General features: G+C 39.9%; 1 protein-coding gene across 1 annotated transcript; it reads right to left on the bottom strand.

Annotated features, from left to right (window-relative positions):
* Positions 1-94: 94 nt before the first annotated feature.
* Positions 95-27796, bottom strand: LOC6548324 (ionotropic receptor 40a). The gene is made up of 7 exons (XM_001973903.3): positions 27582-27796; positions 26951-27519; positions 26626-26889; positions 26144-26567; positions 13138-13642; positions 335-564; positions 95-277 (listed from the first exon to the last, which is right to left on the bottom strand). Exons 1-7 carry the CDS (start codon positions 27682-27684, stop codon positions 174-176), a joined length of 2199 nt encoding a protein of 732 aa, XP_001973939.2. The 5' UTR covers positions 27685-27796; the 3' UTR covers positions 95-173.

The raw sequence follows: 27796 nt of genomic DNA, 5'->3' as shown, positions 1-27796 counted from the left end.
AAATTTAATAGTTTGATTTGCTCTCAATTTAAAGATTCTTACGTTTTCGATTTTATTTTCATTAATGACGTTTAAAAAATGTACATAATTAATCAATAGTTTTATTTGCCTCTTAAATTTAAGATTCTTACATTTATTATTTAAAGCGGCTCAGCCAAATAAGATACACTGACTTACACTTCCCTGCCATGCCTAATCCATTGCAGGCGTGAGCTTTGAATCCACAATCGCACTTGAACTAGTTTTAAAAATGCTATCTCTAGCAGCAGAATTAAACCTGAGCAGAAGAAATACCTTTAGAGTTTTCAAATCATCAAATGATATAGATCAGCACCTGCAGCGAATGCACCAACTCCGAGTGCGATAAAAGCACCCTGCAGCATTCGTAGATTAAGCGGACTGATAACAGTGCTGTCGTAGCTTTCGGTATGACTATAAGCCTCACTGCTTTTTGCCTGCACGCTGTCTTTGTGTATTCTCGTGGCTGCTACCTCCTGGTACTGCTTCGCGTACTCGGCAGCGGTCATTTTATCTAGGATTCCGCTCTCAAACAACTGCATCAAGCTACAAAAAAGTTTAAAGTGCGAAAAAGTGTTAGTCAATCTTACAACTGTTTTTTTTTAAATGTCGGGAGCAGAACTAGCGATCTATTTAATTTCTCTAAAACATTTATACCTTTGCCAATTTAAACTTTAACGTAAATCACATTTTCAAATAATCTTTCTTGCCCACTGTAATCGGTCACTTCTTGCACATATTAGCTTTCAATTATCTCACTATTTTATTATCGCTTTCTTCTTTAACGAGCTTTTGCGCATGCTCAGCTTCTTACGCTTTTGCTTTGGACTCTTCAAGTCAGTCGTAAGTCGTTCTTCGTTTGTTCTAATCTGTCTCTCGCGACACTTACATTCTAAGCGCACTTAACTAATGCTGTATGTATAATAAACAAAATCGTTAATAAATTAAATAAGAATTATACAATATCGTTTTGTACTAATTTGATATTAATTACATTAACATCACATTGGTGACCCCGACGTGATACACCACTAATTTTCGGCTCGGTTAATTATTAAAATATCGTTTTTAATAATTATTAAAAAATGCTTTGTACATATTCGGTGTAAAGGCTCTAAACGAACAAAAAACTCAAACATTTTTAAAAAATTCTTTTGTACACGTGTTTCAAAAGTTAAATACAAAATTTTGAGAAGTGCATAGTGGATCACATATGCTTGGTTACATACCATACAGCTAGTTTCAAGTGCCGCGCTTTCGGTATATATATAACATACATACATACATATATATACATACATATATATACATACAAACACATACATTTTCGTTCTTTTCTATCGCGTGATATTTCGAAGTGACCAAATAACTGTTTCAAAGGTTCACTAACCTTTAAGAGTATATACATTCGGACCTTATATACATTTTGTACAGTTTTTAGACTTTTCGAAAAATTATAAAAATGAATTCGGAGATTACGGGATCTCCTAACCCTATTGTGGCATAAGGCTAAATCGTCTTCAATATTTCGGCAAATCGTGGCTTTAAACAACTTTTCAACTCAAGAAGAGCTAAATAATTTTGATGAGTCGGATCTTGAGGTGCGCATTGAAATTTCTGCTCGAATGCAATCAGACTTTGACGCATCTCAGACCACTCTAGAGAAGCTCGACTTATTGGAGTTGACTTCTGACGCGCGAACCGAATTTAACCAAGTCTATTGCAGTGTCAGATCAAAATTAAATCGTGAACTCAATCGCTTACAAAAATCCTTAATTGCTAATTCCACGGTAATTCGAAATGTGATCGAGGATCAAAGTACTTTTCGGTGTTCAGCTAGCAGCTCTCGACTCCCTGAATTCAAATTACCGCGTTTCTCCGGTTCTTACATGGATTGGCCAGATTTTTACTCCATGTTCAAGAACGCAGTTGGAAAACTCGAGGATCTGAGCAAAGTGGAGAAATTTCAGCATCTAAGATCTTGCTTAGATGGCGCTGCGTTGGACACTATACGATCCCTGGAGCTGACAAGTGAAAATTATGATATCGCATTGGATTTATTATTGAAACGTTTTGATAACAAATTATTACACTTTCAGGCACACGTACGGTCAATTTTTGGGTTCAAAGGTGTTGAGAGAGGTTCTGCAAGCAGTCTACGTGAATTGAGCGACAAAATGAATTCACATTTACGGGCTTTGAGCACAATAGCATCATCGCAGGAAATTGCTGATGGAATGCTGATTCATCTCATCGCTTCAAAATTGGATCCAGCTACACGCGAAAAATGGGAAGAGTCTTTGCCAACGTACAAGCTTCCGAAATGGACCGAGATGTCAACGTTTTTAGAGAAGAGGTGCCGAATGATGGAAAATTTGGAAAACGCTGTGGTAACCCAAACATCCAGCGCTCAGGTGGGAAAATTAAAACCGTATCGAAATGCCCTCATCTCTTCGTCTGGCCCCTCTTGCCCATTGTGCAACGCCAAAGACCATAATTTATTTAAGTGCCCTAAATTCTTGAATTTGATTCCAACGATGCGTTACAAGGAGGCAAAGCGTCTTCATCTTTGCCTAAACTGCCTTCATAAAGGGCACAGCTTACAACAGTGCAAGTCTGGGCATTGCAAGCATTGCCAATCCAAACACCACTCATTGCTTCACATGGATCTGAGCACCAGCACTGTCGTTAGGCAATCTCCTCTTGATTCTCAGCCCAATTCATCTTCTATTCTTGTATCTAAATCTACATCGATTGCATCACCTAAGCCCAAAAATGAAAATCAGACCGAATACGTGATGCTAGCCAAAGCTGTAGTTTATCTTAAAAATCGCTCTGGAGTTTTTGTTCCTTGTCGAGCTCTATTAGATAATGCAGCTCAACTAAATTTAATCACCACTCGCCTAGCCAACCAACTTCGGCTGAAATCCCATCGAACTGGCATACGGATTTCGGGAGTTGGAGAAACTTCTCTCTCATCAAATAGTTCAATCGACGTTGAGCTTAAATCTCGTGATTCATCGTATCACACATCGCTTACTGCTGCCGTACAAAACACAATCAACGGCTATCATCCGCATTTTGACATTAAATCTTCTGATTGGAATATTCCTCTGAACATTCATCTTGCGGATCCACTTTTTAATAAAAGCCAACGAATAGACCTTTTAATTGGAGGTGGTCTATATTATGGATTACTTTGCGCGGGCCAAATTAAAATTGCAGAAAATTTGCCCTATCTTCAAAAGACACGACTCGGTTGGATCGTAGGTGGAATTGTTGCTCCCTCATCAAGAAGCCTTTCAGCATTGGCTGTATCAAACTTAGAAGCATCCCATTCTCCAGAAGTTGAAGATTTACCTAACATTTTGAAAAGATTTTGGGAGATAGATCATTGCGTTGGATCTGCATCTTCCATATCGGACGATGATTTGCTGTGTGAGCAGCTATTTCAAAAGGGATATTTTCGACTCAGTTCTGGACAATATTCAGTTCGTTTGCCAGCTAAATTTCCTTTGAACTCTCTTGGAGACTCTTATGAGCGTGCATTACGCCGTCTTAAGTCTCTCGAAAACAAATTTGCTAAAGACTTGGATTTAAAGTTGCAATACTCAGCCTTTCTTAAGGAATACCTCGATTTGAAACACCTGTCGCTTTCTAACAAGCAGTCTACTTTGCCTCAATTCTATTTGCCACATCACTGCGTTCGCAAAACGGATAGTACAACAACAAAATTGCGTGTTGTATTTGATGGGTCAGCAAAATCAACCACAAACCAATCATTGAATGATCTTCTTTTGGCTGGACCATCAATTCAACCCAAGCTATTCACCACGTTACTTCGATTCCGATTTTTCAGGATTGCCTTGTGTGGCGATATTTGCACATGACACATCCTGATCAATATCTGCAGTGCATTTTGTGGCGCGACAATCCTGATGACGAGGTCAAGGTATACACTTTGGATACGGATAGATGACTTAATTTCGGGAGGCGATTCTGTTGAAGAAGTAACGCAAATTCGAATGCAGGTCAAAGAGCTGTTACGACGTGGTCACTTCCCAATAAGAAAATGGTATTCCAATGAAGCTGCCACTCTCGAAGGCGAATCTGAAGAGGATTTAGAAAAGCTGCTTCAGTTTCACGACGGAACTGACATTACAAAAACTCTTGGTCTTGTTTGGGACCCAAGTCGCGATCATTTGATCTTTAATTTCTCAACAGATCTCGCTGTCGAAAAAGCAACAAAAAGATCCATCCTGTCAACCATCGCTAAATTTTATGATCCTCTTGGATTAATATCTCCCATAGTTACAAAACTCAAAATATTCATGCAGTTGTTGCATAAAGACAATCTCGATTGGGATGAAATCTTGCCTTTAAATCTTCATACATCATGGTTGGAGCATAAATCGCAATTCTCAACTGCCAGATATCTCAAATTTCCTCGTTTCTTCTTGCTTCCTTCTGCGTCTTTGGAAATACATGGATTCTGCGATGCCAGCATATCCGCTTATGGTGCCTGTATATATGTTCGCTCAGAAAGTCATACTTCGCATTTACTTTGTGCTAAATCAAGAGTTGCTCCTTTAAAAACACTCACAATCCCCAAATTGGAATTGGCTGCAGCACACCTACTTTCTGACCTCGTATACAACATCTCTAAAATCGTTCCATTTTCTTGCAGCTTTTATTGTTGGTCGGATTCAACTATAGCGCTCTCCTGGATTCGTGAAGCCCCATCCAATTTCAACATATTTGTTTCTAACAGGGTGGCTCAAATACAAGATAATACCAAAAACATGACATGGAGACATGTGCCAACGCAGATGAACCCAGCCGACATATTATCTCGTGGATGTTCGCCTCTTGAGCTAGTCACATCGAGCCAATGGTGTGAAGGGCCTGCCTTTCTACGCTCAGAGTCAAACAATTGGCCTGCAATCGTGCCACCTATAGCAGAGCTTCCCGAACGTCGTCGTCAAGTTTTAGTTGCAGCTCATCAACTTGATATATCGTTTAGCTGCAAATATCAAAACTCATTTGGCAAACTGCAGCGAGTCTTCGCTTGCATTCATCGCTTTTTGGAACTTCGATTCAAAGATCGCCCTCGCTCAAAGGGTGAACTTACGGTTCAAGACATTCGAAGTGGCACTTATTTACTCATCAAAGGCATACAATTGATTCATTTTGCTGACGAGTTTAAGGCTTTGCACTCGAAAAAGGAACTCTCATCCAAAAGCGATCTACTTTCCTTGCATCCATTTATCGACGAGACTGGATTAATATGAGTTGGCGGTCGACTGCAAAAATCACTTTTGGACTTCAACGCGCAACATCCCATACTGCTTCCAAAACGACATGCCGTGACTTCATCAATGATTTTGTTCTACCATCACAAGTTCCTACACGCTGGACCACAAAGTCTTCTTGCCACGATTCGGCAAAGATTTTGGCCGATCGGTGGACGAAAAACAGTTGCAGCCATTGTCAGCAAGTGCGTACGATGTTTTCGTCTGAAGCCAAAGTTGTGCGAGCATATCATGGCTCCATTGCCAGTCGATCGTGTGCAGCCAAATCGCCCATTTCTCATCACAGGAGTCGATTTTTGTGGCCCATTTTATTGCAAATCTGAAGTGAGAAACAGGCCTGCATCCAAATGCTACATCTCAATTTTTGTTTGCTTCACCACTAAGGCAACACATTTGGAAGTGGTTGAAGACCTCTCTACGTCATCATTCATCGCTGCTCTTAAACGATTCGTTAATATCAGAGGAAAACCAAATACAATTTGGTCAGACAACGCAACAAACTTTGTTGGTGCAAAGAATGAGCTCAAGGAACTTCGTCAACTCTTCCTCAGTGATCCGCAAACCAAGGATTTCAACAACGCCCTTTCCTCAATCGGTGTAAAATGGCATTTTATCCCACCTCGCTCTCCTCACTTTGGTGGATTATGGGAGGCGGCTGTAAAATCGGCCAAATTTCATTTTTATCGAGTTGTTGGAAAAACGATCCTGACCTTTCATGAACTGCGCACTCTTGTTTGTGAAATCTCTGCTATGCTAAACTCACGACCTCTCTGTCCAATTACAGAAAATCCTAGCGACTTAGATGTTTTGACTCCTGGTCACTTTTTGATTGGGTCAACCTATGCTACCTTCGATGAGCCTGACGTCACGCATTTGGACCTTAATCGTCTTGGTCGATGGCAACGCGTCTGCCAAATTCAGCAAAACTTTTGGCGAAAGTGGAGCTCCAATTACCTCTCTCTTCTTCAAGAGCGTGGCAAGTGGTGCAAGGCCGTTCGAAATCTGGAGCCAAACAACATTGTCGTCATCAAAGAAGACAACCTTCCTCCACTTCAATGGCGATTGGGAAGAATTGAAGAAACCATTCCTGGCGAAGATGGAAGCGTGCGTGTTGCCATAATACGCACTTCTACTGGACTAATCAAGAGAGCCGTCAACAAGATTGCTGTTCTGCCCGTCGATACCACTTCGGTTGAAAGGATGCCTCTTCCAACGGGGGGAGCATGTCGGGAGCAGAACTAGCGATCTATTTAATTTCTCTAAAACATTTATACTTTTGCCAATTTAAACTTTAACGTAAATCATATTTTCAAATAATCTTTCTTGCCCACTGTAATCGGTCACTTCTTGCACATATTAGCTTTCAATTATCTCACTATTTTATTATCGCTTTCTTCTTTAACGAGCTTTTGCGCATGCTCAGCTTCTTACGCTTTTGCTTTGGACTCTTCAAGTCAGTCGTAAGTCGTTCTTCGTTTGTTCTAATCTGTCTCTCGCGACACTTACATTCTAAGCGCACTTAACTAATGCTGTATGTATAATAAACAAAATCGTTAATAAATTAAATAAGAATTATACAATATCGTTTGTACTAATTTGATATTAATTATTAAAAAGGGCTGTCAAACCAGTCAGTCCTCGTAATAAAAAACATATTTCATATTACAATAATACGTAATTAATATACATAATTAATGATGCTGCAGGGAAGGAACAAAACAATGATAAACAAAGATAAAACGTTTTCAGGCATGAAACCTACAGGGAAAAATTGTTTATAGTCATTAGTGCTTAAGGTAGTGGGCGCGTCGATAAAAAGGCGATCGATTGTCACTGTCATTTTAGTGTGAGGAGCTACGACTAGGCACAAATGTCAACTGCGAAAGGAGAGCCTGCCTGTTGGCATTTACAGAACAAATCAGAGAATGGGAAGAAACGGAGGAACAGAGGGTGCAAATAGACACTGTGGAGAGTATGAATGAGACGGCATGAATTAGAGCACTAACGGTTTAAGGAGGTCTATATAAGCAGAAAGTCAATGAGAACGAGAATACGAGGAACAACGCTAAGAAACGCAAGCATCAAGGGAGCTACAGCCGTCAAAGTCAACCAAGGAGCAAGATAGCTATGTCGAGACGTTCCAGGCAAGGCCACCGAACTGAGACGCAGGTAGTTGAGGTACATTGCGACAAAGCTCGCCTTGCCACACCACGAATTGAGACCAGACCATGACGTTGGCCCTCGAGTCCGATACTGTTTGAACAGGCGGACCCAATTCTAGCAAGGACCCACATGCGTGGCCTCGAGAGCCCTGCAGATGTTCACCCTAGTCTAAGAACTGTGATGTCTCCCTCAGCCCAACTGCCAACCTTCTATCCACCAATGACGAGGTGGGTGAAGATAGCCAAATAGCAGAATATCGTCTGGAATATTCAAGCCATTTACTTCGCTCACGAGATGTCCACGGTCCTGAAGGGCCATCCGATTCGCACTATCCTTAAAAATCTTAATCTCTTCCTCCAGGACACAGATGGCTTCCAACTGCTAAAGGTCGGAGGACGCCTGGAGCTAGCAGAATACCCAGATACACAAAGGCATCCTGCCCTGCTCCCAGCTAAGGATCCATTTGTGTCACAGTTCGCTCGCCATCTTCATAACAGAACTATCACGCCGGGCCACGGACGCTCGTCGCTTTAATTCAAAAACAGTTCTGGATAGTGAATGCAAGGGACTTGGCGCGACAAGTCGTTCGCTCATGCATACATTGTTGTCGCTATCGACCAACTCTCGAAAAGCAGCCTTCTTCGTTTGCTTTACCACAAAGGCTATACATGTCGAAGTCGTATCGGATCTCACGACATCACGGATCTCGGACATATTTTGTGACAACGCTACAAATTTCGCAGGAGCTAACAACAAGCTAGAATCGTTGAAGCAGTTTCCTTTTAAAGACGAAACTACGAAATCAATCCATAATTTATGTCGCTCAGAGTTCATTAACTTCCACTTTATTCCACCCAGGGCTCCACACTTCGGGGGCATATGGGAAGCTGCAGTAAAAAACGTCAAAGGACTACTCAATCGCACTCTTCGAGAAACCAGAAGTTAACCACTGCAGCTGCCGACGTCGAGGCGATCCTGAACTCTATCCGCTATCATCAGACCCGAATGACCTGGCCGCTCTCACGCCTGGCCACTATTGGGTGACGCATTCCGAGAACTACCTGAACTCCACCAATCGACGACAATCTGGAAAAGTTGGATCGATTGAAAAGGGTCAGCGCACTAAAGCATCACATCTGGAGTCGCTGGAGCCACGACTATATAAACGAACTACAAGCTCACACAACCTGGACGAAGACTTCACCAAATCTAGCTGTCAACGACATGGTCCTCGTTCACGATGATAATCTTCCTCCACAACGGTGGCTTCTTGGAGGCATAGTCAGCACCATCGCAGGAGCGGACAACATCATTCGTGTAGCCAACGTCCGCACTGTCAAGGGAATCATCCGCCGTCCTATACGGAAACTCGCCTTATTAGCTGTCTCTTGAAAGTCGATCACATATTTTCAATGGGGCCCCAATTAGAATAATTTTATTTATATTTGGATGTAGTTACCATAACATCTGTTGTATGATGCTGCCAACTCGTACTAGCAAATGAGTGTCAGATAGAGAAAAGAGAGAATAGAACACTCTGAACATTACATTGAAGTTGAAAAAAGCCACGAGAAGTTGAAGTGAGGAGAAATAATTCAAGAATTGTCATTAAAATGTATACTACTAAAAAAAGCACCATCCGACTTATCATTTATACTCAAGAAAAAGCTTTTGTTTTTACATGTTCATTTCATTATTATTCTAGCAATTTCTATCGATAACAAATTAAATAAATACAAACAAACGATGAATAATAAAAGTTCTGCTGGTCGGACATGTTGCATTGCGTATCCACCCTTGCCTAGGTCAGCCAAGGTTTTCTTTCTTTCTTTCAATTTTTCTTTCAATCCGTTTATCAGTCTCTCACCCTTGATCGGCGACGGCTATGTAGGAATGGTCTAAGCGGTAAGTTTGGATAGCCTGGGACGCTTACAAAACACCGCGGAAAACTTGCCCCGCAATTGGCGGTGCATAAAAAAGCGGATGTTTGTAAGTACGTGTGAACGTGTATGTACAAAACGTGAATATGCATTATTTTTTCTACGTCAGACAGACTAAAAATTCGCGACCCAAATTTAGGGGCAGCGATGCCTAACAATAATTGAGGTATAGATTTAACACAGATTATTTGAACAAGAAAAGTAAGGATATTGAACTATACATTTCAGCACCAGGTCTAGCGGTAGTTTTTGACGTTTGTGGATAGCAACTAGGGCGGTGGACGCCTTTTTGAATGCCCAGGAATTCTACTGGTATTAGGGGATGTCGCGCAGATACGGTTGCTCGGAACTGACTCACTGGTTCGCCCTCGGCAAAGATGGTGGATTAGGATTCTGCCTTCAGAAACCTTAGTAGACGGGAAAGCTTATCTATGATTGTCCAATTCCTTTACCCAGAGGATATGGCGGATTTGCTTCAAAATATATGTTTACGTCGACTCCCAATGAAATTTTCCCGGGCCCTCTATGTTGGGACCCCGGTTTCTACAAGGACAATTGTATAAATAAATAACTTACCCTGCCAAAAGAATTTTAAGCTCACAGTCTTTTATTTAAGGCACACATTAAGAAATTAATCATGCATTTGCATTTAATCATGCTCCTCGCTATATTCCTCATCCTCTGCCGATTTGAGTCATTGGACAGCATCCAGACCATTTAAGAGAAATCTGTGAGCGAGCCCCGGCTCTCTTAACTCAAACCGCCAGATCGCGCAGCATGTTTTCCAAAGGGGGCGCCACCAAAACCATCGTCCTATCGTCCTATCTATCGATAAAGTTCTCCCGTCATTGACTCCAACAGCAGCAAAAATTGAAATTAAGCATGCAGATACTAAAGACGTATATTCTGTGCAAGTCTGTTTCATACACTAACTACCATACACCTCCACGTTTCTTATTCCTTTGTTCCTTACTTTACCTTCCCATTTTCGATCGATATTTTAAACTTAAAATTTCTTTCTGAGTATTTGTTAGTCGAAGAAGACAACTTTTCTTATGTTAAAGTTGATTGTCGGCAGCAGTCAACTCCTTATGATTTCTTAACAGCAAAATCAAATTCCATAGATACTTAATACTAAACAATGTTATTTCTATGCCTATTATAATGTACGGCCGCATCCGCAGTATTAACAGCTCTCTCTCTCTCTGTTTTTCTATGCAATGCATATTTATCGCTAAGCATAGTTGTCGGCGAACTTTTTCGCAGCCAAATACCTTTGTTGTTGTCGCCGCTATTCTAAGCGCAAATTCAAATAAAATTTGTAACTTTTCTCAAATTAAGGCTAAGTTTTGATTAAAAGAATTAAGCTGTTTAGTTTTTTGCATTTTCAAAGTGGTCGTGAGGACATAAATGACGATGAACATGTGGGCCTACCAAAATCCGTGATCACCGAAAATTCCATAGATACTGTGCGTGAATTCATAAAAAATCAGCCAAAATCATCATTGAAAGTCATGGAAATAAAATTGAATATCTCCAAAACATCGACTTATATTTTGGCCGAACATTTGGGCTTACAAAAAGGGCGTGCACGTTTTGTTCCACACAAATTGACTGACGACAAAAATTGCAATTGACAAAAATTGCTCCGAATTCAACATTCAAAGTACATCATTAAGGAGGCAAAAAAAGACCCGAACTTCCTTTACAAGATTGTAACTGGTGACGAAACGTGGTGTTTTCAATATGATCCCGAAACGAAACGCCAGAGTGCTAAATGGAAGGCGCCGGTTCGTCCGAAACCCAAACAATCTCGCCTGGAGAAGTGAAGTGAAGACAATGCTGATTTGTTTTTATGAATCCAAGGGTATTGTACACAAAGAATTTGTTCCACCCGGCCAAAACGTTAATGCGGTATACTACCTTGAAGTTTTCAAGCGGAAAAAATTTAAAAAAAATTTACATTTACAAAAAATGTGGCCGTGGCAGTTTTTTTTCAGTTTGTGAGCGTGGGCGTGGCAACATTTGGAAATAAAAATTGCGCTGCGTCTATGTCTCTGGAAGCTGCATGATTAATCTCAACATTCTAGTTTTTGTAGTTCCTGAGATCGAGGCGTTCATACGGACAGACGGATAGACGGACGGACAGACGGACATGGCCAGTTCGACTTGGCTATTGATCCTGATCAAGAATATTTATACTTTATATGGTTGGAAATGCTTCCTTCTGCCTGTTAAGTACTTTTCAACAAATCTGGTAAACTTTTTACTCCACCAGTAACGGGTATAAAGAGCATTAAGTTCTTTGTTACTGGTAAATGGCAAAAACTAAATAAGTTACACTAAACTAAATAAGGTAACTGACAGCCAGGATTTCCGTTGGGACCTGGCGAATACACAGAGTTAACACGCTGACGATCGTAAAGAAGGGAGCTTTTGTTCAGAGTGGGAAGACTATCAAAGAATAAGAATAACGCTGTTCAGAATGACGTAGAGCAATGTTGCTTGGAAAAACTGGGTAAGACTGTCGCCTTATATTTAGCGGCGTATACTAAAAATAAAACTAGGAAGGGTTAAAAGTGGCTTTACGCTTAGTATTAACGAAAGTATAAAACTGCTTGGGATCCTGTGCAAACTGGAAATTACAACAGTTTAAATAGTTCTTGTAACACATAAGCATTAAGCACTATTAAATTTTACCGAGCACCTAAGTATTTAGAAAAGATAGACAAATTGCATAAATAAAATTAAAAAAAGAACATTTCACCGAAAACACAAAAAAAATCTCCGCTCACAAATTTGAACACAGTTCGAATGGTATGTATCTTCAGTTTGAGTAAGTGGCCCAACCTTGGACAGGACTAGTAAAAAAGGTCCAGTAATCGACCAAGGGAATTTCGAATATGATGAACTGTCTATCGGGTTGTCTCTTTTTCTCTATCGAAATGTTTAGAAAATAACGGCCTATTGATTAGAATAGTCAGGAAATTCTGAAGGCGGCGGAATGTATGACCAAGTGATATAAGTGATATTATATTTATCTGGGCAAATAGTGATTCTAAAGGGCCAAATTGTTTCGGTAATCCGGTCTCAATATTCCCTTGTGGCGATAAGCTAATCTTCACAGGTGGAATCACTGGTTGTGAAACCAGTGCAGACAAAACGAAATCTCTAGATTTCCCAGGCTGCATAACCTCTACCGCGGATTCATCCGTTTGCTCCGAATCTTGTTTATCTGCCGACCTTAGCAACCTGGACCGCTTATTACCTGCTGAGTGACTTTACTTTCCTGCTATACTCGTGCTTACATGGTTTTTAAAGAATATTGTATACTCCACGATACTTTTACATATCTTTTAACTTTTGATCACTTCATTATTTTTTTTCCAGTATGCGATAAAATTTTGAAAGTTTACATTCGCACTTCCTCTATCTGACTTACGAGCATCTGGTCGGGGAACCCCAATGTTGACATCATTTTGGATATCAACATGTTGCCATCATTTTGGATAACCTTGAGACTTGGGGTTAGTGCTATCACTTCCATTTGGTTTACGCATAATGCGGTAGAACTGTATATTGGCGAAAGGGAGTCTGATTTTCATTACGATTAAGGAAAAAATAATCTCCTCACACCCTTTACACCCTACGACTTTATTACGAATTACTTTTAGATATTTTATTTGAAAAATTAATTTACTTACACATTATTGAGGCTGCCTAGGAAGGGACAACCGATTTGTACGGCGACCGCCGAATACCGAGTATAGAGTTTTTGACTGAGCTGAAAGTTATTTGATCCGTATTGCTGAACATTGAAAAATAGTGTTTCACGACCTCCCAGCACTGCTTTGTCCTCACCGCCCTCGGCAATTAGTTTAATTCCAGCTTCCACAGAGTCAATAAAAAATCCTTGAGGATCCCTGAGCACCTGTTGCTTCATCAGAGCATAAAGCTGACGAAACAGTTCTGTCCCATTTTCCAACATCTCCAATGAACTGCTTTCCTTCTCTACATATAGACGGTAACCATCGTGAATCATCGCTGATTGCAGGCTCTGAAGATTATTAATTGGTGGCTCTCGAGCAGGTCGTGCAAACTGGCTGGTCAGTTGAGCTGAATATACATCGGCCAAGACATAGGTTGCGGCTATCCAATACACTATGGTCAAAAACTTCGCTCGGTATCCGTTATGTAGTTCATTGCATGCTGTTAAAATAAAAGAAAATGTGTAAAATAATTTAAAGTTAGAATATTTCAAGTTTACATAATTTCTAGCTGATACTCCTATGTCTAACCAATGCATTAAGATCGAAAATCTGTTTCGAGACACAATTATTTTCCACGGCACCTCAGCTGCCCAATAATATTTATCTTCATCTGCGTGAGTATGCAGAGAAACTGCGGGAGCATCTAAGCTCGATTCTCACTCTATGGATTTTTATCTGGATTTTGAGGACATTGAAAGTAATTTGAAGTAGAAATCTGACGACATTTTCGAAACTATTTATAAATTAAAAGAGGACTCATTATTTCGTTAAATAATAATCGTTTATTATAATTTTTTTTAAATTAAGTTCGCTAGAACCATAAAAGAACAAATTTTAAACTGCCGTCTAGGGCAAGCTGCGAACCATGTAGCCGCCGCTGCCTGCTGAATGCTGAGTCGGCGTCTCTGTCGTGCGCGTACGAGTTTTGATGTCGGCTGCAACTTCGTCGCGACGGCATCCGGTGCAACAGCGCTGTCAGCCAACTCAAGATTGTTTGTGTACTCTCCTCCCCTACTAGTTTGAAACGCGCTCCTCTTTCTCATTCTACGCTGCTACGATTTACAGGCGGCGATTAGTAGTAATAGGGTGTCAGGCTGCCATATGATTGTAAAAATAATCCGGATCTAAGATCCCCGATGTGGGATTGTGTGGAGTGACGTTTACCACGGCTGACCTTAATACAGCAGGTTTCTTCTTCAGGATGCCTCGGTGGTTCACGTAACGGGTGCCATCTGGTGAGACGTGGTCGTCATAAGTCGCGAGAAAAGTTCCCTCGACCATCTGGCTGTACCCGGATGTACATTCATGGTCGCGCTGTTTATTACTGCAATGCCCTCGCCGATTTCAACCGCTGGTCACAGAGCCAGGCGACTGGGGCATTGGGCACATTGTTCATCTGGTTCCAGATACCAGTTGTTGCGCGCATGAAGTATTTTGTAGTCTTCTGCAGAAAGTAGTGCCCACAACGGTAAGGCAGTCACGTACAGCGAAATTCTTCGTTCCACAGTCCACTTCGTTACACCGTATAACCTTCTTCTAGATCTAAAATTGTGTTCTTATGTTGAACAGGAAAATTATGTTTTTTTTTTTTACAACCTAACAAAGATTTGGGATATTTGATCAAAAAATGAAATAATTTAGAATTTTGGAAAGCTTGGAAAGAGAGACTTCTAAGGTCAGTTATACTTGTATTGGTGAGTTGTTTATTTATTAATTTTTTATGTCGATGCTGTCTAGTATAAGAGTGCAGATTAAATGTATTTTTGCAAGTATCAGTGTATCAGTGAGGATTAAGTCCTCAAGGTTTGTAATTATCATTTTATTCTTTTCCAAAATTATTGGATGAAAATGCTTGACGTCAGCATCTGGTTTCTGAATTGTGTTAAGAGCCCTTGAAATAGCATTAAGTCTTGCTTGGAATTTACTGTTGATTTCTATCTTGCTTGCACTCGGAGTATATTGACTGACTTTGTTATAATTTTATTTGTTCCCAGTCATCAAAATCTGGGGTTCCTGCAATTGTCTTATGGGCACTACCTATTATATTAATGCTACGTGCTTATCGGTGGTGAACGGTCAAAGAAGCTTTTGGGTTTTTGAGTAGTTTTATATCAATTTCCATGTCTTGTCGATGTATGTTTCGAAGGATGTCAAGTACGTCGTGTGTCCCATGTAAGAGTACGAGTCCCAGATATTGCGTCTCCGTCGTCTATAGGTACAGGGTGCGTTATGAAAGTAATGCGCATGGTTTCATTGTCACGTAACTACCTGTCGTAGCACGCTCGGACCTGTCTGAAAATTTGGGGCGGTCTCAGTTCGCTCTGAGCAATAGAAGTGGTAGGACGTGTCGTAGAGCGAAGTCATTTTTTCTGTTGTGTCACGGTGCGATGGAGCGTTCGCTGGAACAGCGGTACGCCATAAAGTTTTGTGTGCAACTTGGCAAAAATGCAAAAAATCGATTAGAAATGATCCAGGTTTTTTAAATTTTACTGTAACTGGAGATGAATCCTGGATGTTCGAGTACGATCCAGAATCCAAACGACAGAGCTCCGAATGGCACACACAATTTTCTCCCAGACCCAAGAAGGCGCGCATGAGCAAATCTCGTATCAAAACAATGCTGATTGTCTTCTTTGACGTCCGAGGAATCGTCCATTTTGAGTTTGTACCGCAAGGACAAACTGTCAACGGAGCCTTTTACCAAGAGGTACTCAAGAGACTGAAACGCCGAGTCGTACGCGTCAGGCCAGACATCAAAGACGTTTTCATGCTCCACCACGATAACGCCCCCAGCCACACGGCCTTCGTCGTCACCAACTTCTTGACCCAGAAGAAGATCTCAGTTGTGCCCCAGCCTCCTTACAGCCCTGACTTAGCTCCGTGCGACTTTTTTTTGTTCCCCCTACTAAAGAGAGAGCTAAAGGCAAAACACTGGGAGTCGGTGGAGAACATCCAAGCTCGCGTAACAAGGTTCCTGAAAGGCATTTCTGTCGAGGAGTTTCAGGGTGCTTTCCAGGCGTGGCATACACGTCTCCGCAAGTGTATTGACGCAGGAGGGGACTATTTTGAAGAATTTTAATAATTTGTACTGATTGGATCAACAAATATATTTTTCTTAGAAAATGCGCATTACTTTCATAACGCACCCTGTATATACTTTATGTGGTCGGAAACGCTTTCTTCTGCCTGTTACATACTGTTAACGAATAGTACACTCTTTTACTTTCGGAGTAACGGGTATAAACAAGAAAGAGAATAAGATAATAGAAAATAACTACAAATTATTACGTTATTTTTCAAAAGGATGGAGATGTGGTAGGCACACATATCGGGTATTCACTGTCAGCAACATTAATAAACAATTAAATACAAACACATTGTAGCACTCTGTTGAAATGTGTATGTAAACTGTCAGGCCAAGTGCAAGGGTAATACGAGCACCCTCTTGAAGGCCAATATAATATACTTAATTACATAGTTAGCGTTCTCACGCCGGCCGAGTGCTGACAGAAACACCATGCGTGCCTATGGCTCTCCTCCACTTTCTGATATTTTAAAATCATTCAAGAAATATACTTCAACTGAATCGGGACATTCCCTGCGTCAGTCATTAAATCCAACATTTTTAAAATCAATTTACTTGTGCATAATAAATGGAAACGGATTTAAATGGAATGAAAACGTCAATGAACACGTTTTTTTGCAGACGTGAAGTCTAGCTAGGGCTAGACTGCCCTAGCACGACGACCAATGTCAAATTGTGGCGCCATGGACACAGACCAACCAACCGTGCAAGTTTCCAGCTCATCTGAATCAGCTCCTCATCCAAGCCCTGCCCTAACAGACAGTGCAGCTTACAGCTCACTTCTTTTTCGTGAGACACATCTTACCAGAGCAGTTGCCACACAACGAAGTGCTTTCACGTTGATTTTGGCTACAGCTGTAGTCCGGATTACCAACCAAAACACTGGTCAATCAAGTTTAGCGAGGGCACTAATTGACGACTAATTGAAAGTCTTGTACAGAATCTAGGTCTCCCACATCGGCAATTGAGCAGTATGTACGTGCAGTATTTCGAATTACAGGAGATACATTGAATTGCTTCTAGCGAAAGCAACCACGCGCGTCTTAAGCGCACCATGCATTTCTCACTAAGCTACATGCTGTGTACGACAACTCCTGCAAAAGTTCGTATGGAAGATCATTAAATGACAGTTTTTGCAATAGCCTAGCATTAAAATGGCGCTTTTCTTGGTATGCTTTTGTGGCGGTCATCCAAAAGATGTGCCGATGCATCGACATGCACTGAAACGACTCTCAATATCAGCGGATCTGGTGACGCGATCAAACAGTTATTTTAAAATAGTTCTGTTTCACCGCATTAGCTCTATATACTGCCATCCGCGTGATCAGATCGTGAAGGACGAACGCATTAATTATCTTCTTGCGGAAGATGTCTTTCAACGGGAGATTTAGCTAGACGATGCCCAAATGGGATACCGCGAGCGGTGCGCTTGAAGTACGAAACGATGTCACAGGACCACTTTAGTCAGCTGGCACAATGGCCACAATTTGACCCATTAGGGTTTTCAGCACACGTGCTCGTCATGTCAAAGATCCTCCTGAAAGATCCTCCGCGTTATTTAACCACGCAAAAAAATTGGCAGGTGGGAATTACCATACCTTAAATTTAAAACTATAATGAGCCAGGTTCAACTCAAATAGTTTCAACTGCCAAAGTTTGATTGCCTGGAAAGTTTGATTGCGGAGGGCTAAACCAACTACAGTGTAGGTCAGAGGAAATTGGTCTGTTGGAGACTGTGATGACACTGGCTATAAAGGTGCAACAATCTTTAAAAGCTTGCTAAGTAGATCTGGAACATTATGAACACAAATGGGATCACAAGTATATCAAAAATAAAAGATACAACAGTAGCAGGACGCCGAGCAGAAAATTTAGCAAAATGTGAAAATCATCTGTCGGGGTCAATCTGCCATTCAATACTTTTGATGCAACTTCATCACCAGCACCAATTATTTCACCGACCCCAGGATCCATATCATCACAAAGTTCCGTCAAGGAAAAAAGCGGAGGAACAAAGGAGAAGAGGCCAGTTAATTAGGACGGCTATGTTGTCACAAATCCAGCAAAAGATCAAAAGTTGACGTGAATACTTTAATGGTGAATATTTTACTTTAGATGAAATAACAAAGTACCAGAACCAGAAATTTTCCATAGTTGTATTTTACCTTTTCTGTTATAACAAATATTTAATTATTCATCAGGTTGACAACGTTGGAAATCCATGAAGAGAAACAAACATTTAAGATTAGATACGTTAATAAAGTCATAATGTGTCATATGTGTCAATTGTAGCTCCAGAAATAATTAAATCTAGAACTATTGGATTGCGCACAAGTAATGATTCCTTTTAAGCAGGTGAGTAAACATTCAAGTTATGCGCTTATGAATTTAAAATTCTATAAGAGCCAACTACAAATATGACTCAAGCTATTTGGAATAATTGTCATGTTGTCATGTACTTTACTACCATAAGGACTGGAGTTTTATTTAATGGATTATCAAAAACCTGTCAATACAATACAAATAATATAATACAACAAACCGGCATAATTCCACTCTCAAAAGAAACCATAAGGGAAACCAAAACAGAAGATTACTTCCGGACAGTCATCAAATACCTAAATGGTTAAATAAAATTACCTGATGTAAGCCCCGCTTGGATCACAGAGGGTTTAAAGGGAAATGGTTTTTATAAAAAACACGTGTAATGAATAAAAGCAGTAAACCTAAACATCAAGCTGAAAGCTTGCATCGTGCGACAACGGCAAAGCCCACCAAATAATTTTATTGAATTACATACGACACCGAAAATTATCTTCGCAAAAACTGACAGATTATCTTTAGGACCTTAACATTATAACGATTCTGCCCGAAACCTATTATAAGTTACTTGAACCGTACCTCTAAAACAGAGTCTTTGCCGGGAGATGTAACTTGATGATCTTGGTGTTTTTCTGGACTCTAAACTTTGTCTATTGTGAATAAGGCCAGACTTTACAAAAAGATGGTCAAAGGAATTTCATGATTCCTACATTACTAACACCTTATTCATTTCGCTGGTCCCTCCGATTCTTGAGTATGGATCCACAATACGGAATTCACACGGACCGCATTGAATCGGTTCAAAAAACTTCTTACTGTTTGCCTTACGGCGCCTGAATTGGGATGCCAACCTTTTATTACCTCCTTATTCCAGTAGACTAATGTCAATTCGCACTTTTTAAACACATAAAACACATTTCTTTACTGTTTCCTATATCGCGACTAGGCCCCTCGTTCAGTTGGGCGTACAAATACATCTTAAATACATAACTCTCCATGATTCTTTTGAGGATGTTGCTATAAAGACATGAGTAAAATATCCGACGGATGTGACCCCACTCATTCAGCCAGCTCCTTGGTCCGAATATATTGGAGGCGAAAGCCACCCTCGTGTACTGATCTGCCGACCTTTGGATTTACTCTAAGATCAACAGAGCTCAAGAACCATGGTCAAACTTTCAGAGCCTGAAGGACTTTGCAAGGTAACTTAACCGAGTGCCAAAAATTTTGAAGCTGACCGTAGACTTACACTTTGTTCGTTTATTTTAAGCCGGTCCTATAGCAGGCTCCGTGTTGAAGCTCAACCCCATCAACTAGTGGTGAGGTAATATCAAGATGCAATTACGCACAGCAAGAAATTAACTACCATCGACCAGCTTTAACACACAAACAATTACCTAACTTTACCGTCACAGAACCAGTCACTAGACTATTTTTTAAAATACATTCCAAGAACCACTTTAATGTTCAAATTTGTATGTGAAAAAACAGACTGATAGTTAACAAATTAAAGTGCCTGTATCCGACCGAAATACGAGCGTATATAATAATATCTTGCGACTCTAAAATGTGAAATTAAAAAAATGCATTAAGAGTGGATTAACAAGAGAATATCCTGCTTAAACTATTAAGTAAAATAAAGAAGTTGTCAACCAAATTTTTACGTTAAAAGTGGGAATAGATAATTACTTGAGGAATCCAAACATAAGTGGAACAAGGTGGAATCATCGATGTACTATAGGAAATTTGACTACTTGACTACAGAACGGAAAGAGATATTAGTTTGGGATTTTAGTAATGGGTTACACTAGCGCAAATATTTTATGATACCAAGAATTGGAGGACTTGGCCGCCCCTTTTATTTATTGTAGTTAATAACACCACAGCAAAGATAGATATTTAGTTTATTTTTTTGCATTCATTTATACTACCCATATCTATGTGTATCCCAAAAACTATATTTAAATAACTCATTTTAAAAAAGGCTTTCTCTAATTTCGTATGATCTAAGCAAAAAACAATTGGTTTCGTATTTTACAAAAGTTGACAAGAATAATAATAATAAAAATTCAGCATGCGACTTGTGTAGCTCCTTTTCAACACAGAATTGCTCTGAATTTGAGAAAGTGGTCTTAGGTCCTTCAAATTACAACTTATCCCAAAATTGTATAGAAATTACAATAATTACAGGTATATTTCATTAATGGACTGTGTCGTACTCACTTTTCAAAGTTAAGTCATCAAAAAATGCTTTTGTAAAGCAACATAATATACATGTTTACTATATTGCTGGTACACTGACAAACACTTACAGAACACACACATTTGGTTCCAAGATATTAAAATTTGTTTAACGGGGGAAAACTTAATGTTGCAGATTGTTTTTTGTACGCGTAACAGCTGTTTTAAACTGCTGATTTCTTTGTTGTGATGCCATCTATTTTAATACCTGGTATGCAGCCCTATAGATTTGTCTATTATGAATGCGTACATTTAATATTATATATTCGGACTTTCAGAAAAAGTGTTTTTGCCAGAAAAAGTGGCTAAATTTCGCACAGTGCAATGGAATAACATGGAAAGTGAAATTAACAATATAAAAAATATTTTAAAAATCCAAAAACTTGAAATTTTTTAACTGAACTTGAAAAATTTAGTGAAAATGAAATTCGGCATTTATGTTATTTCAAATTTCTATGAGGGAGATCGAGACCGCACTACTCAGAGCGAGACGGCGAGAGAGCTTCGACGTGCCGGTTTCAAGAAAATAACAAAGCCGGACTGTAACGTGCATAAGAGGTCAAACCGTAAAATATTGCAGTTTGGACCTTGGAAATGGAAACACCAAGACCAAACGGTAGAAGGCAACCTATATAAGCAGGCTGAGCGTTGGAGAAATATCTCTTCTTTGAGACCTTCGGGACGAAGCAAGTCACAGAATCAAGACACAGGTTACTGAAGGCCTCAAAGGCGGAACACGGTTATGGTGAGACGCCTTGCTAAAACACGAATCCAGATCTGACCCTAGCGTTTTCAAATACGCCCACACCAGTTTGAAAACAGGCTAGGGTGGAACGTTCGTCTTTCACTGTGCGTTTTGCTACAGAAATAATCAGGTGTATACCTGAGTCCGGAGCGGCGGATGCCTTAAGAGCCAAGAACCTGTATACCGTAGTCTAAGAACAGTGGAAATACATTGGGAAGTTGATAATGCATCTGCTAAGCTTCAAACTGATTGTGTCCATTCGACACTCGACTCTGAGCATCACCATGTTTCATTTTTGTCCCGAAGCGATGCTCGATCTTGTAGTTGAAGTCCTGCAAATATAAATTCCAACGAGCTACTCGAAGAGGAACTTCCTTTTTGTTACATTCGGTTACAATCGTGTACTTTATGCCTTATATATCAACACGTCACTTGACTGGAGCACCTATAATGGCCAACAGCGCGTACGAATTGTACTTTTCCTCAAACCGTGAAGTCTAGCGACTCATATTTTGGACTGTATGAAATTCTGTCTTCAGGATCCCTTTGCAAAAAAAGGCGCCAAACCCGTACTCAGATGTGTCTGTGTGGATATCTGTCTGTAAGTTGGGGTTGTACAACTTGAGAACTGGTTCGCTGATAAGAGCAGTCTTTAGATTTTCGAATGCTAATTGAATCACCTTTCAGCAAATCCGACAAAGGACCTGAAGTTATGGTGCCACATTGAATTACGTAGCCTAGAAACTGGGCTTTACTGTGTAATATTTGGCACATACTCCAGTTGATGTGCAAATCAAACCTATTCTGCACACAAGCCTTTAAACTCTTTAAAAAAAACTTTGTCTCTTGCTGCGCTGCTTCTCGTGTATTGCTTTGTTTAAAGAAAGTGTTTCTGCGCATTAAGCTTAGATCTGCGCCTGTGTCAACCAGTCCTCAGAATTGAAGTTATGATTGCCTTACCACTTTCAGTTCAAGGCCATAAGCTATAAGCTCGCTTTTTTAGTTTTGTCGCTGGGTTCTACAAGTGAACAGTATTAGTACTGCTTTCCTGTTTCACCTCGACCATGCACTGTGTAGCACGATGACCTTAACGGTAAAACGTATAATTCTTTTTCTTGCAATAATTCTTCATGTGCTACGAAACATTTTACAATTGTAGAACACGTAGAATATGCCGTGTAATTTCTTGTAGAAATGAGCACATCGAAGCTCATTTAGTTCCTCAATCGTGTAAGCCTGGTACAATATAATTATACCCGTTACTCGTAGTGTAAAAGGTATACTAGATTCGTTGAAAAAAATTTAACAGGTAGAAGGATCCGTTTCCGACCCTATTAAATATATATATTTTTGATCAGGATCAATTTCTATCGATATTCCAGAAAAGGTTGAAATTTCTCGTTCTCACATCGTCTATTTGAGTAAGGGGTATATGATATTCTCTCTGATTTTGTTTGCTTTTGCATCTAGAACTCCCTTCACGAAATACTCTATAATTTCCTATCTGTATAGATTGACTGGTTTAGCTATTTCCATCAACGTATATTCATGTAGAGTTTCCCATTTTCTTTGCGCCCGTTGACTTAACTTGGCTTGTACCTCAGCAGGCGATATTTTAACAGCAAATTCTTTACATAGTGCTACCTTTAAATAATCCCAGTTTCATATAGGTGAATATATTGCTTTGAGTAAATAAAAAGTTGACACTGACTCCACTCTACAGCTAAATTATTTAGATTTTCTTAACTTTTGGTTTGCACCCCTTTAGATGCTGCTACACAATGCTTCCGCGCTGCTTGAGACTCCGCGTCCTCCAGATTTCTCCGCCTCACCTCTACTTTTCCAGTACCCGCATCACGCTGTTGACTAGTTTCGCTCGCCTTTGCCTTTGCATGTCGTTGCTCCCAACGCCGTCCTCAAACTACTTTGCAAGCCTTCAGTTCCCCGTAACTTCCTGTATCTCAGACTGACGCTCTGATGATCTACGATGACTGCCGTTACTTCCACAAACGGTTCCCTTGCGCGTTTTTTACATAATCTCCAGTACTTTCATTTGCCAAATGCTGATGTTAGAATTTTTATTGTCTTTTCTTTATATTTGCGGTAATCCCGGACGAGCCCTCAAATTATAGGAATTTATAAATGGTCACGTTCAATATTTTGTTACAATATGTAACATATATTGGGTTTTAAAAAGTTATTTATAATCATAGCTCTCTTAACTTTCTCTTTTCTCTAAGAACTCTACATAACTACTACTCTACTCCTCGCAAAGGAATCGGCATGCGAAATTATCGCAGAAGCAACTCATATTTTGACTAAGACAATAAAGAATAAAAACCAAAAAAAAAACAGAACAAAAATTATCAATAGCACAGGTCGTAACGGCAAATCGGCAAAATGATATGCCCGGACAAATTACCACAGGCAAAATAAAATGCCAATTAGTAGATGGAGTAGAAAGTAGATCGGGTGATTAGATCAACTCCGAGCATGAGGCGGAATAAGGAAGTTAACAAGAAATGTAAGCTGAACAATTAGGAATTGCGCTTCGCTGTTGCTCAGTGCGTCTGGATGCATGAATGGAGGAGAGAAACGACGGACAAGAACGACAAAGTACAGAGTATGTTGATGTAAGCTTGCTTATCTATTGTAATAAATATGAACTTCTCTATCTATGTCAAATATATACATATTTGCAGGAAACATAAATGCATTTGATACGTTTTACACAGTACCTGAACATACTATTTTAGTCCTATTCCTTGACTCTAGTCAATCAAAGTTCGGACCAAATTAAATAATGTTTTTGGAACGAAAACTTTTTTGTACTTTTAAACAATTGCAAGCCATCGACTTCTGTTCAAATTGTTAGAAGATTGAGTCTTGTTACGCCCTCCTTATACGATTGTAAGACATGAAAGTTTACTAAAAAAAAACGGTCCAGAATCTTAAAGCAAAGAAAGGTTTACTTTTTTAATTTTTTAGTCAACTTATAATAACAGAAAATTCGACCACAATCGTTCCCATAAAAAGAATTCAATAGCGTTTTTGTTGACCCTAAGAAGTGTTTATGTTTTTAAATGGGATCAGTAGCTAAGTCAAACGCTGCGATCTCGAGATAACACTAACTCCCAGAAAACACTAAAGCTGCCACGCCCACACGCCCAGTTCGTTATATCTAGCGCCCAAAATCTGTTAATGTGGATACATTCTTATTTAACAGTTTGCTCTTAAAATATAAAGTTTAATGAACCATTTTAAAAATTTGTAAAGTTACCGTTGGTGTGCCCCAATGAAGCCATATTACTTCGCTTTTTGATGGCCTACCTCATTATTGTGTGCAACAGTGTCAATGCTCTCTAATTATGTTTAATTGTGTATGTCAATGTCATTGCCTGACTCTTTTCCCTACGTTTAATAGGAATACAGACTATCCACAACCCTGGTGAAGTTAATTTAATTCGAGATCTCAGGAACTGTAAAAGCTAGATGTTGAGATTAGGCATACAGATTCCAAAGATATTACAAGTTTGTTTACAGATGTTGTCACGCCCACCTTACCGCCCACAAAACTGTTACCCCCACTCTTTGGAAAAATATTTGAATTTTTTTTATTATTTGTGTTGCCAATTTTTATTGGCTCAAAATAGATTTTGGTAAAATCATTTTTGGAGTGGACGTCTAAAAACACCCACCGACCCTCAGTGGGCGTGACTCTACATTTTGTTATTTCTCTAGCCAATTTTCCATATATGGCAGAAACATTTTGAAATTTCTCTTGCTCGAACTGCACTTGTTGAGTAACGGGTATCTGATCGACTATAGCGATCTCACTTGTTAGATATTATTTTGAACGCTACAAAATAAATATAACACATTTAAATATAACACATTTATTTTGTAGCGTTCAAAATAATATCTAAGAAGGGATAATATCTAACATTAAATGAACTGAAGATAATACGAGTTCTTATTTTAAATTGTTTAGCCTCTCCCATTGGTAGAGTTAAAGGGTATACTATATTCTTTGAAAAGTATGTAACAGGTAGAAATATTTTTGATCAGGATCACCAGCCGAATCTATTTGGCCATGTCCGACTGTCCGTCCGTAAGAACCTCGAGATTTCGTGAACTATAAAAGCTAAAAGGTTGATATTAGACCAGCAGATTATATAGAAGAAGACACAGCGTATGTTTGGTTCAGAACGCTACCATGCCCACTTAGGCGCTCACGCTTTTGAAAAAGTTTCAATTTAATTTTTTTTATTATATGCCAAAAAACCACGACCGCCCTATCTTCCAAAAACCGCATTAAACTGTCACGCCCACACTTTTAAAACTATTTTAATTTCTTTTCATTTTCGAAGTTTCTCCCACTATTTGAGTAACGGATATCTGGTAGACGAGAAACTCGACTATAGCGTTTCCTCCTGTTTGAATATAAAAAAGCTCGACTTAACTGTAGAAAACCCTTAAAACAAAGCTTAAGGATTAATTCAATTGCTAACCTTAAAAAAAATACCTTAAAAATATTTGTTACTTACATTGTTTTAAAAACAGACGTATAGCGAACCATATGCACTTCTGAAACAGTTGGTGGGGCATCTGTTGAGCAGACAGCACAGTTCTGGGGTTGAAATTTAATAGGCGTGGAGTTATCTCTTTTAAGTACGTTATATGGTAATATAATTTCCCGAGATGTTCGACATCTGAGTTCACCCGTCGACGACGCCATATATAAGGCAGGGCAATAATGCCATAAAAAATAGGACCGGAGAAAATTATCGTAAGGATTAGATGTGGCCAGATATCTTGCTTAAACGGGCGCATAATGGCCAGAGCCTCATTAAGACGTCTGGGGGCATGTGTAGCAAACGCTCCTGAATCTGCCAGTGTGAAAAAAGAGAACTCGATAGCCTTACGTCGCTCCCAGCTTAGACCGACATCTCCCAAAAAGAAATCTGCCTGCTGCTGAATTAAAAAATCTAAATTTCACTGTTTAAGAATAGGTTTCAAAACCGCTTACTCCACTTTGCAGCAATCCAATGCCCCCCGTGAAGCTGTCGTTGGAATCCCTGCCATCTTCTGACCTCATTGAGCCTTGGGTTCGGCCGGGTGCTTCGATATACTTAAACCGAAAGTTCATTTGCTTGGATAACAGCTTGAGTAGGCGGTGATCACGACCACCCGTGACCCGTAACTTTCTGTTCTTTATACTGTCTAGGCTGTTCAACTCATCGTCCTCTTCGAAGCTGTTATTGCAATACGTTACCCAAAACCACGGCGGAGACTGCAATCAAATATGCAATAGATTAGGCCCTGTATTATTGTTTACATTCACAACGCGTTACATGAAATACAGGCACCCGAAAAATTCGACCTTGAAAGTTGGCGTACACGGATAATGCAGTCGGGAGGAGAGGAATTCGTTGCAGACCAAGGTTATCGCCGTCGTACCAATTAACCAACAGTAGATGACTGTCGCTACATGGTCTAGCTTGGTTGTAGTATATGCGGAAGGCCTTCTTGCGAGGACGAGTTAGCACTACCGCTCGAAGCGGCTCCCTGAATCGTATTACTCGGGAGCTGGGTGGCCAACGTGCTCCCCAATAAAAAATAAATAGGCTTAAGCGATGGGCAAGATGGCGATCGTGGAGGCTATTTAAAAGCTGCTTGGGCTCCGCCAAAATCAGACTAATGCACTCATTTGCACCTTGAAGGTTTTTCTCAATGTGTTGAAAAAAGAGCTCCGTCTTGCTGAATACCACCGAGTTGTAGTTACTGCGATGAAGACGCTGCAGAAAATCGTCAAGATAAACGCTAGGGTCTATTTGAAAAACTCCGTCAGATAGAGCGAGGCTTGGTAGCGCCAATATAGCAATAGAAGGTGGTTGCAAGCCTCTAATAATTTGGGTGAGTGCTAGGTGACAAAAGCTATGAAAACTTTCTGTTCAGAAAAAATAGTATGGACTTCGTACGAACCTATTGCAGTGTCTGACTCATCGTTTGCAATAAAAGTCAGCCTGGTGCTGTTCAGTAAACCCAGAAGGTAGGGTAGCAGGCCCAATGCCAGAAACTTATACATTTTGAATCATCGGGGCAGTGCTGGTGCTCCTGTTTTTTATACTCCTTTTAACAATTATTTACTGTCCAATTATGGCATCAACATCACTAAATCATATGTCAAACGTCTCAAA

Source organism: Drosophila erecta, unplaced genomic scaffold (genome assembly GCF_003286155.1).
Source record: "Drosophila erecta strain 14021-0224.00,06,07 unplaced genomic scaffold, DereRS2 tig00000246-arrow-arrow-pilon, whole genome shotgun sequence".
Classification (NCBI taxonomy): Eukaryota; Metazoa; Arthropoda; class Insecta; order Diptera; family Drosophilidae; genus Drosophila; species Drosophila erecta.
Note: the sequence above shows the minus strand (reverse complement) of the source record. Positions and strands in the feature narration are given on the sequence as shown.